The sequence below is a fragment of the Cryptomeria japonica genome, chromosome 7 (genome assembly GCF_030272615.1).
Source record: "Cryptomeria japonica chromosome 7, Sugi_1.0, whole genome shotgun sequence".
In the NCBI taxonomy this organism is placed as follows: domain Eukaryota; kingdom Viridiplantae; phylum Streptophyta; class Pinopsida; order Cupressales; family Cupressaceae; genus Cryptomeria; species Cryptomeria japonica.
This window is the reverse complement of record NC_081411.1, coordinates 4,508,743-4,520,656: the sequence shown is the minus strand read 5'-3', so window position 1 is coordinate 4,520,656 and position 11,914 is coordinate 4,508,743. Positions and strand designations below refer to the sequence as shown.

The 11,914-nt window shown below is 34.4% G+C and overlaps 1 protein-coding gene across 1 annotated transcript; it reads left to right on the top strand.

Moving 5' to 3' along the window:
- The first annotated feature begins 8,184 nt into the window (after positions 1 to 8,184).
- LOC131030818 (disease resistance protein Roq1-like) lies at positions 8,185 to 11,377 on the top strand. Its single transcript, XM_057961733.1, has 5 exons — positions 8,185 to 8,320; positions 8,367 to 8,871; positions 8,999 to 10,064; positions 10,194 to 10,469; positions 10,601 to 11,377. Exons 1-5 carry the CDS (start codon positions 8,185 to 8,187, stop codon positions 11,375 to 11,377), a joined length of 2,760 nt encoding a protein of 919 aa, XP_057817716.1.
- Positions 11,378 to 11,914: the final 537 nt, after the last annotated feature.

The window sequence follows — 11,914 nt, the reverse complement described above, 5'->3', positions numbered from 1 at the left end:
CTCAATTTACATGGGTTGCACATAGCCATTATATAATCATATTCAGTTATGAAATGAAGAGTCTGGGGAAGGTAGATAGTCATGTGACTGTTGGGCTTCACATCCCAACAATCTCCCTCGTGAAGGCCAACCGATACAGCCATGCACTGGCATCCCTGCTTCCATGTTCGATCTTACATTCGAATTAGACCCAGTGAAGATTTTAACATCACCAAAAAAAAAATTAAGAAAACTTTGAATGAACCTTCTCCAAATTCTATCAAACAATAAAATTTAAAAGTTGAACTTCTTCTATTTGAAAAACAATTTCCTCCTTACTGAGGTGAGGATACTCTACCTCTTCCTTGACGATAGTCGTCACTATTGCCTCCTCCCTGTTCACATAAAAAAACTTCATAGGAATATTATTCTTCAAAATATTATTCCACAAATCCAGTGTGTTCTCCTCCATCTGCAACAATTTGTTTACCTCCTTCACATGAGGTTGCTCATTATCCACATTGATACTATCATCCACATCCATCCAATCGGGTTGGTGAGTCTCAATAGATTCTGGTCAGGAGAAAACATCTTCCTTCTCTCCCTCCAATGCCTGAAACCGCTTGGAGCGATGCCCATTGTCCTCTGCTCCTGTCAATGGTTGCTTTTGCTTCAACCCAGAAAATCGTCTTTGCACTTCTTCATCTAAGTCCATAGGTTTGTAGTCTTCTATGTAATTATCTGTGCAAAGGTTGTCATCATCATGGGAGTGCCTCTTTATTTTTGCCAAGGCCATGTCATCTGCAGAGCTCTGCTCTGCTACCTCACTCCAATCTGCACCCTCCTCATCCTGGGAGTCAATAGCAAATTCAACTTGGGTCTCCGATGGCATACACTCTTCCTTCGACAAACTCTTGAGTTCATCCTCTTCAACAACAACCTCTTTTCCAACATCTTTCTGCTTAGAAATTCCAACGTCTATACAGGGACTATCATGGCATTCAACCTTCACCACACGAATGCAAATAACTTCCTGGCCATTAACAGTTTGGCCAATAAATACCAAGGCTGGCTCAAGGGGAGAGAAAATAAGAATCCCAACATCCTTTCCTTTCGTTGGATTCTCCTCTTCAACTGAGTCCCCCTCTTTCTTCCAGCCATCCCACCAATGTATGCGGCGCTTGAAGCATAGTTTTACATGAAACGTAAAACCGCCATAGAAGTTATAAGTTTTACCTTCTCCTTCTTCCTCCATATCTGCTCAAGCCAACATGGCTCTGATACCAACTGTAAAGATTAGAATGAGCAGAGAAAAATACGATAACAAAAATAGAATAAAGCAATAAGAAAAGACAACACACGATTTATCGTGGTTCGGCAAATTTGCCTACATCCACACTCAAAGCAGGGAATCACTTCATTAATCAACTCAATTTACATGGGCTGCACACAGCCATTATATAATCATATTCAGATATGAAATGAAGAGTCTGGGGAAGGTAGACAGTCATGTGACTGTTAGGCTTCACATCCCAACAAGGACAGCTTCCCTTTCCATCTCCTTCGCCAATGACAAGAAACGAAGTCAAAAATTGGACAAGATGCCAAATATCCGAACCCACCTCTAAGGTTGAGGAGATACCCCAGTGAAGGATAAGATTAGCTTATTATACATGAAAACGCGTGTGTGCGAGTTATACAAAACGATCCACAAGCTATGGTACGGGTGGAAAGATTATTATGAGATATTGTTATGCCTTCTTCAACATTTCCAGCTCATTCCTCCACGGTTCTATCCAGTTTGAAGTTTTATTCGACGTAGAAAATAAGTATTAAAACAACCATGATGGGAAACTCAGTCGAAAATCTGTTTGATGTGCTTTCTTTGAATTTATCCAGCATGTTGTTGTACTAATATAACTAGAGTCATGAGTCACGAGTCACGAAATTGCGAAGAAAAATGACGTTCTGCTCTTATTCTGTCTTACGCCTGCTTTCCAAAGGATGTTTCGTGGAAGATAAATTTTGTATGATAAAAATAATTACAGATAGTGTTGAACACTTAATTGACAAAGAGATCGATATTTCCAATGCATTACGTTTCCACCCCTAATGCTCTTCTTCGTAGGACACATAGTTTGTCCGTTTTAATCGGGCGCATAAGAAGAAAAGTTTTGACAATTTAAAACCTTTCATCGGTTACTAGTGATTAGTCAAAACACCAAACTATGGTTGAACACCCTAATATGAGTGCGTAAATATCGCAGAAACGTGGGTATTTCTTGTAAAAAGGCGATTCATTGGCTTCTATTTATGCAAATTGTAAAACGCCGATATCATTAAATTGGGTGCTACATACCATTAGTATTGTTGTTCAAAATCCTTTCATGTTTTCAAGGAAAAGTAATATCCATAATATTGTGATTAAGAAGATCTTGTATTGAGATGTATAGTTTGAGAAGGATTGTTAAAAGGGACAACTCTTTAAACATGAATGGGTGGTGAAAGGAATGGGTCCACATCTAACACTCATTGATGAGGAGGTTTGTACTTCATCAAAACAAAATAAAATATATAAATTATATCTTATTTTCTTTTGAAAAAGTAAATTATCTTTGCAAATATGGTGTAAATATTTTATCATTGATGTTAACCTATGGTATTTTTGATGCACTTTTATGCTGACTTTGGCAAAGAAGTTGTAATGCTACCATTAGAATACAATTGTATCATATCTTCTAGAGTTCATGTCCATATTGAGCATCAATGTATCTAGAGTAAGTCAGTGTTTTTTAGTACTATTATTATGTCTTAGTAAGATGCAGATGTGGGTACACATCGATTGATATATTTTCAAGATTTCTACAATAATATCTTGTTAGTTTAGTGTATCAAACATAGTAGTAAGTTTCTTAGAAGCTATCTAATGCATTAATAGTTTATCTTCTAATACAAAGACATAGTATTTTGGTCTGCATTCTTTTGAATAGAAAGATTGTGTTTCATGGTTTAAAATTGAAGATCATAGAGCTAAAAATATGTTATATTCAATGTTGAATTCACAACTCCTTCCGTGGAGAAAGTTAGATATGATGGTGTACTAGACTATAGTAAAGCAAAGTAAAAGGTCTACATTCCATTGTACTGAATGATACGATCAAGTGACTTTGAGAACAAGATCCGATATGTCTACTTAAGGTATAGTCTATTCATGTTCCATATAATTTGGTGCACCACAATTTTAGTTTTCAAAGTGTTTAGGTGATATAGTTGAACTAGTGTGCTTTTTCACCTATATGAGTGGTTTTGTACTTGCACCACTAGAAGGTTACACATTTTTTTTGTATGAGCCTATGTGGACTCTCCACATGTCTCATAAGTGCTCAAGGTTTGAAGCACATTAATTTTCTCTATGATTCTAGTATCACAAGTAGTTTAGTGTTGTTACTTTGTGTGACTAATTGCTAATAGACTGACATGATATGGTTTGCATACTTGTTTCTTGTTTTTGTGTGTTGGCTCTACATTGGAGGATTTACGGAGATATGCTTTGGACCATTTCAAACTTGTTTCGGACTAGAACATGTTATCTATCTTGGCATATGTGTTTTTTATGGCTGACTAGTAAAGCACTACATGTTTCATTTACAATTGACCTAATTGATGTTTTCAAGACTTGCAAAGGGTACATATCAAGTGGTTGAATGGTAAAAAAATACATGTCACATCTACACATTGCCTTGAAGGCAACTTTATTGATATTTTGAAGCGTGTAGAGGATCTAAATAGAAGGTTAATCTTGTTGAGAAGTGCAAGGAAGTAATGGATGATATATTGAAAGGAGAAGAGAGTGGATCTTGTAGAATTGTATTGTAGTATGAAATAAATCATCAAATCTTCCAAATATGTTTTTCTAAGGTTGTAGCATCTTTGTTCAAAATTTTGTAAGTTCTATGGAGTAGTGAATTTCCTTTGGTGGTAATCATTAAACTATGTTTTAGGGAGTTGCAACTCACTTTGGGTTGTAGCCCATAAAACAAAATGTAATCCTAGTTTTATATGTGAGGATAGATTGGGATAGTAGATCCAAGCATCTTTCTCACTAATGTTTTTCCTTGTTGTATTTTCTATGTAAATATGGTGTCCTAATGTCCTATTATTTCCTATGCTCTATTATTTCATTTGTTGTAGATATGATCTATTAATGGAGTAAAGCTTTTAACATAAGATGTGCTAAAATTTGTAATCTAGTGTGTTCAACAATTGGTATCAAAGCATTGTTTCTTTGTGCAGCTTAATAGATAAATTAGATTCTAGAGAGGAGCACATGGGATCTAGTGTACTAATCAATCCTAATTTACTTCTGTTATAGGTTCACATAAGATAGGTTTATTAAGAATGGTTAATATGCTAATTTTTTTGCATCATAAAGAAGAAGGATCTAATCATGCATTTTCCACAATTAACACAACTTAATTATCAGATTTTCATATGAGTTTCATATTTTCATGTTGTTACTATCCAACTCTTGAATCCCATCCTCTAATTAGTTTATTGAATATATTGATTTTTCACAATCTATTACTGAACCTATTTATTTTCCAACACCATTATCTATGCTATTTCTATAGAATAATTCATAGTTGTCTCTATCCTTTCATAGAAATATTGTAAGTACCTTTATGTTGGCAAGGTAAATGGAGTAGAGCAATGTTAGAATGGTGAGGCACAAAGCATCATTCAAGAAGGTAATCAAATAATCCTCAACCTCCACAATCTATTTATCATGATTAAGTGTACTAGAATAATGTTAACTTTGAAAAAATGAAATGAAGGACACTAAAAAACTAAAATTTAATTCAAAACCTATTTGCATCGATTCAATTACCATGACAATTCAGAAATGAACACCAAAAATATATAATAATTTATAGTCCTATTTACCTTATCCCTAAATCATTTATTTGCATTTTATTCACATCTTTCATTGCAGTCAATTCTAAATGCCAAACACCATCTCTAGTTGGTAGAAAATATGCCACTACCACAACTTACCATTTAAGATATAGGCATCAATAAAGTAACCAATTAATGAAACACTTCAATCCTAATTTTTTGCAACTAGGAGGTATGCAACATATTCAAAAAAGGCACATTGATTTAAAATTGAATTACCATCCACATTTTAGTCTACACCAAACTTTATAATAATTTTGCAATTGATTTATAGCCTCTTCAATATTTTTATTATTGTAAGAACACATCAAAGATTGGGAAAAAATTGTAGTCTAATACCATATGTGAACGTAGAATGAAAATTTAAAGCATAATTTACTTTTATTAATTCAAGCCATAAACTTAAAAAGGTGATATAGTTGTAAAACTGACTAATAGTTCCATAACAACAAAAGATTTTTATTATAAACTAAAAAATAAACCTATCTACTAATGTAACATTCCCCAACATGAACAACATGACAGGGCAACTAGGTGCACATATAATTTTTGAGCAATGAACTTTATCAGCCTACCAAAGACACTTATGGACTCATGCCAACAACTGACACTAGTATATAATGATGCTATTAATATCACTAAGCTCTATCTTCCACTGCTCTCAAATTATTTTTTATGGCATGATATAAGTAATTAAGATTACTCTAAAATCCTTGATACCTTGAAATCAATGACAATATTGACAATTCCTTTCTCATCTGATTTGACATCAATGACAACACAATGTTCAATAAAATCTTCTATGTGATAACTTGTTCATATAAATCATATTTTTATCTAAATATTTGTGCCTTCAACTTGATCAAAAAAATGTCATTAAGGTTTTTATATTTATGTCGAAGACATACCCTATATGAAGTTTTCATCTTACTTATTGAAATCAATGGTTCAAAGTTGAATAGAAGGATGCAAGACGATTGAATTAATCTCAATCATTTGTTTAGTTTAATATTAATTTTTAAAAATGATTAAAAACTTTAAAAAATATTTTAATATGATTAATTAAGAAAACAATGTGCACGAAAGAAAAATCTACTATTTTACTCTTTTAATAATAATATTTTTAATGGTATACTTTTTAATTTGAATATTTCATTTTTTTTTAAAGTTTCAAAACTGGAAAAGACAAAATTATTAAGAAAGAAAGAATTAGCTATTTTTCTACTTTTTTAAATGATTATTTTTCATTGAGTGAAAATATGATTTTAATTATTTATGTTTTTTAATGAAATTATAAATAATAATTCTGAATTATTAGAATTCATTTCATTTATAGTTATTTGTCTTGTTAAAATTTTAATTATTGTAGAATACTTATTTTTTAAATTAGAAATCTATCTTTTATTTATATATTTTTTAATAAGAATATATTGTAATTTAATGTTCCTTTATTAAGATATTATATCTTAATTTTTATTAAATTATTCTGATCATCACTTCTTTTAAGGTTCAATTTACATTAACTTAAAATTTAATTTTAATTATTTTTGTCTTAATGAAATTACAAATAATAATTTTTAAAAAATAGAATTAATAAATAATTTATACATTTGTCTTATTAAATTTTAACTTACTATAGAAAAATTATCTTTAAATTTTTATTTTTATATCTCTCTCTACTTATTTTCTCTCCCTAACTCATAAACTCTCTCTCTCTCTCTCTCTCTCTCTCTCTCTCTCTCTCTCTCTCTCTCTCTCTCTCTCTCTCTCTCTCTCTCTCTCTCTCTCTCTCTCTCTTATATATGTCTATCTCTTCCTCTATCTCCCCATGTTTCTCTCCCTCTCACTTCATATCTATTTATTTTTATGTAGTTCTCTCTATATATCTATATATCAACCTTTGTATGTCTCTCCATCTCTCCCTCTCTCTATGTCTCCTTATATCTCTATATCTCTATCACTTTATCTCACTATCTATATATCTCTTTATCTCTCCATATTCCTCTATATACCTCTATTATCTTCATATTTTTATTATCTTAATCTCTCACTCTACATCGCTTTATCTCTCTATCTATTTTATCATCTTCCTCTCTCACTCTATCTTCCTTTCTACCTCTATCTTTTTCTCCCCCTTCTATATATATACATATCTCCCTCTATATATCCATCTCTCTCTCCCTCTTTCTCGCTTTGATCTCCCTATCCCTCCTTTTAAACCTCTATATTCATATCTATTTTTCTCTTTATATCCATCTTTCCATATTTCTTCTTTTCATCTATCCATGTATCTTTATTTGTTTATCTCTATACTACAATCTCTCTCTCACTACTTATTTTTTGAGCTTCAACATCTTTCTAATCCTCTCTCCTCTCTCTTTTTCCCTCCATATCTCTCTCCTTTTCTCCATCTTTTTCTCCCCTTTCTCCATATTGATATTCATCTCATCTCCATGTCTATCTATATCTCTATATTTACCTATTTACCTCTCTCTTTGTCTTGCTTTTCACTCCTCTACCTCTCTCTCCCTTTCACTTGATTGCAAACATAACATGAGCCTATTGGTTATGGAACTTGATTATCTTCCGAATCGAAAAGTTTTGTTTTAGTTATAATTGGAACCTTGTAAGAGAATACAAAAGTGGATCTGAAACTATCACTTCTCCATTGAGACCTTTGTTGCATAAGCAACATTAATTTTTAAATTTGGCCTACCAATTGATCTCATTTACTACAAAAATTTATGCGTAAAAATGGACAAAATTTTGTCCTAATTGACCTTCCACACCTCTTCAGCATACCCATTGCACACTAAGGTGCAATTGCTAGTTTAATTTAGGAGTGGAGTGCTAAGGGGGCAACCAAAGATAATTTTTAAAAAAATACATAAAATAGAAATGCACATTTTCATAATTAGATGTAATAAAATTTAAGAGTGTATACAATTAAGAAACTATTTAAGCATATTCAAAATAAACCAATTAAAATCTTTCTGAAACAACCATTCAACATATCAAAATCTGAGATATTGTTAAACCAAGAAACCCCTTTCTTAAACAAGTAGTAATATTTCCATGGAAAACTACTTCTCATATAAAAAGAACATATTCTCTCTCATCCAAATCGCGTATAAATCCAAAATCTCTAACCTATGTAGTTCTTGAATGTTGTTCTATTGATGAGTTTGTTGGTTACAATCATAACGGTGCGAATTATTGCAGATGACAGTAATGTTTTATCTTTTTCAAATGGCAAGATGCTGTCGTGATGCGCTTGTCGCTAATCCGATGCGAGAAATTTCGATGCCCCACGACTATGCGAAGAAACGATATTATCACCGCTCTATAAATAATAGCTGTTTGTCTACCCTTTTATCGAATCGAGGTCAGTCTGCTTTAGAAAGTTTGATACATTTGCAATTCTAGCCCAGGATTCATGGCTTCAACTTCCTCATATCCGCAGAAAAGATCAATTGTCAGTCCTAAACTATATGATGCATTCATTAGCTACCGGGGCACTGATGTCGAAGACACCCTTGCTAAAGAGCTGCATGACCACCTTAAGGACAGACTGTGCCAGGCATTTGTAGACCGTGAAGAGACAGAAGGAGAAGATTCTATTCCATCTGCAATTCACAATGCCATATGCACATCTGTGGTCCAAATAGCCATTTTTTCAAGAAGATATGCAGAGTCCCCGTGGTGCTTAGACGAGCTCGTTCTTATATTGCAACAAACTGACGCCCTCTTTATACCTGTCTTCTATGATGTCCAACCGTGGGAGCTACGCTACATCGACAATGACAAATCACAGTATGCTGCGGCATTTTCTAATTATTGGAGTAAAGGGAGGAATCTTGATAAGCTTGATAAATGGAAAAGCTCCCTGGAATCTGCTTCAAATATATCTGGTTATGAACAAAGCGAGCACAAAGAGTAAGCTTACCGCTATGTACTTTGTTTTGATTGCATTCATCATGTTTGCCCTTTTCCTCTAATACATGACATTTAATTTACCTCAGTAGAATGACTTTCTGAAGAGATTCTCGGTTTTGGGTTTCAGCAATTTGTGTGAAAGGATTGTGTCCCGTGTGCTGCAAGAAAAGGAAAAGAGGGCCCTGTTACCTGTTGCGAAATATCCGGTTGGACTTGATGAACTCGTCGAAGATTTTGAAAGGTCTTGTTCAAAGGCAGCAAGGGACAGGGTCACGATAGTAGGGATCTTTGGACTTGGGGGTTCTGGCAAGACCACCCTGGCAAAAGAATTGTATAACAATAAGCGTTCAGGCTACGATGCATCATGCTTTCTCTCTTATGTGAGAAAATCGCATGCCAATAGTGCTTTACCTTCCATGCAAACTAAGCTCTTCTATGATCTCTTTCATGAAGATCGAAAGTTTGGCAATACTACTGAAGGAATAGGACAGCTGGAGCATCGTCTCAGAAAGGCAAAGCATTTGCATTTTCTTATTGTCCTCGATGATATTGATCATCGAGACCAGGTAGATACCTTGTTACCTGAAGCTATGCTTAGCTCTGATAGCCTGGTAATTATTACAACCCGTGACCAAAGTGTGTTAACGGGTGCAGATATCCATTATAGGATGAAGGGGATGAATTGGGATCATGCTATAAATCTTTTCAGTAGCCATGCTTTAGGCAGACCGAATCTACCTCTATCTCCTACATATGAGAATTTGAATGAAAGCTTCGTGAAATTCTGTGGAGGTTTACCCCTCGCACTTAGAGTTTTGGGCGACCATCTTTATGGTAAGAATAAAGATGATTGGGAGTTGGAATTGGAAAAAGTTATGGATACCCAGCCCATGGATATAATGCAAAGCCTTAAAATCAGCTTTGATGGTCTGGACAGTCAGGAGAAACAGATATTTATAGACATTGCTTGTTTTTCCAATAAGAAGACAGGATATCTAGTTAAAAATGTGGCCATATCAATCTGGAATGCATCCGGTTGGGACGCTGAGCATGCAGTTCAAACCCTGCAAGATAGGTGCCTAGTTGAACTGAGCAAGGATGATGAGTTTCAAATGCATGATCACGTCCGCAATCTAGGAAGACAATTGGCAGACCCTCCTCGGTTGTGGAATTCAGAGGTTCTTAGATCTATGGTGTGCTTCTTCTTTATGTTTTTCATTTTGAAACTATAAAATATCTTTTGAAAATGCATTTCAGTTTATGTGGTCTTATATTTTTTTATCAGCGATCCTCAAATTTAAAGCCGATCCTTATATATGCAGGAAGCAAAGGGATTTAAACAAATCCTAGAACAAACAAAGTGCAGGTGTTTTCATTCCTTCAAGGACTCAACCCTTGAAACTGAAATTTCTTATTTAATAGGTAGTTCGGATGACTCTTCTGAGACTGAACTCCTGTGGCTTGAACTTGGTAACAAAGAGGGCATCTTAAAAAGCATTCCTACATGGATTCCTCTACAAAAACTGCGCTATTTATCTGTTTCGAACATCGAAGAATTGTGGAGCACTTTTCAGCAGCAGATGCAGACCAATACCCAGGTATTTCGTTAATCTTTGTTTGAAATAAGTGTCCCTTCACGGGCAGAGAATACATTTCACAGTACTAGTTTTGCGAAGATTGTTTACTACTCAGAGATAATTCATTTTCTGAAATTAATTGTGAATGCCAGGGCAGTTTCGATATGAGAATACTGTTGATCTCACGATCTCCCTCGTTGCAAAGTCTTCCAGATTTAATAGGAAAGTTCATTCATTTGCAAGAATTACACATACTAGATTCCTTGGAGAAAACTTATATAGAATTCTTCCTAGAATCACTTCAAAAACTTAGTAATCTTAGATTATTAAGTATGTCTGGGGGCGGCATCTCTTTAAGTGGGATTTTTAATCTATATTCACCTCATTTCGAGGGTTTTAGAAGCAGCCGCATGAATAGCCTTGAAACCGTACAACTTGGCCATCTTGATGATATATCCATCTTGGCAATTAGTGGAAAGATGTGTCCCAGACTTCGATCACTGGAAGTTAAATACATGGAAAATTTAAAAGAAATGGAAATAGAGCAGCTAGAGAGACTGAAAACTCTTGCAGTGCATAAATGTCCAAAATTGGAAACAATATCAGGATTATCTTCTGCAGCAGAGCATCAAGTCAACTGTAAACGGAAGAAATCGATGAAATCGTCGCAAAGCCTCGTACCTCTATCCTGCCTGGAGCGTATTGATATTGGTGAATGTCATCAGCTGCAGAGTATAGAAGGTCTCGACGAGTTGCAAGGATTGAAAAGTCTGGTAATACAAGTGCCCGAATATGGAGATCCAAGTGTATGGAATTGCATTTGTGGACTGAAGGTACTGCTTACTTTCTCCCAACGCAAAACATTGGATTTGTGCGGAAAGCAACTCAATTTATTGCGGAAAATGAATTCGGTGATTTTGTGGCAATAGGATAAAATGGATTTACTACTTTTTAAGTTGCATTTTAAAAAAATTGTTGTTTTGTGTTGCTAATATTTCTAATAATTGTTTGATGTTGGCTCACTTTGCATTGATGTTTTAAATGGTTCAGAGGTTGCCGACAGAGTATACTTTTTTAATAGGGAAGGTAGTGCCTAAAGCGATAAGCAATTTGAATATAAACTTATTTTCGGAAGTGATCGACGCCCAAACAGTCGCTGAGGTAAAGAGAGGAGAGCATGTGGTGGAGATGGGAAGCTCATCGAGTGCAATCACTATATATACTTTTCTTATAACTCCTTTAATGAATATGAAGCTCACCCATAAAAGTCACACCAGTGTGCATCTCTTTCAAAAGAGAGGAGAATGGATGATTGTAGGTCTACTGATGCCGGGTGATAGTATTGTTAGCCTCAGTGGTGTCAAAATAAAGAAAGGCTTAATGGTCACCATTAACAAAATTGAAGAAGGGAAAACCTTAATTTTATTGCAAAGAATTGTTGACAGATTATACAGAGAAAGTATGCG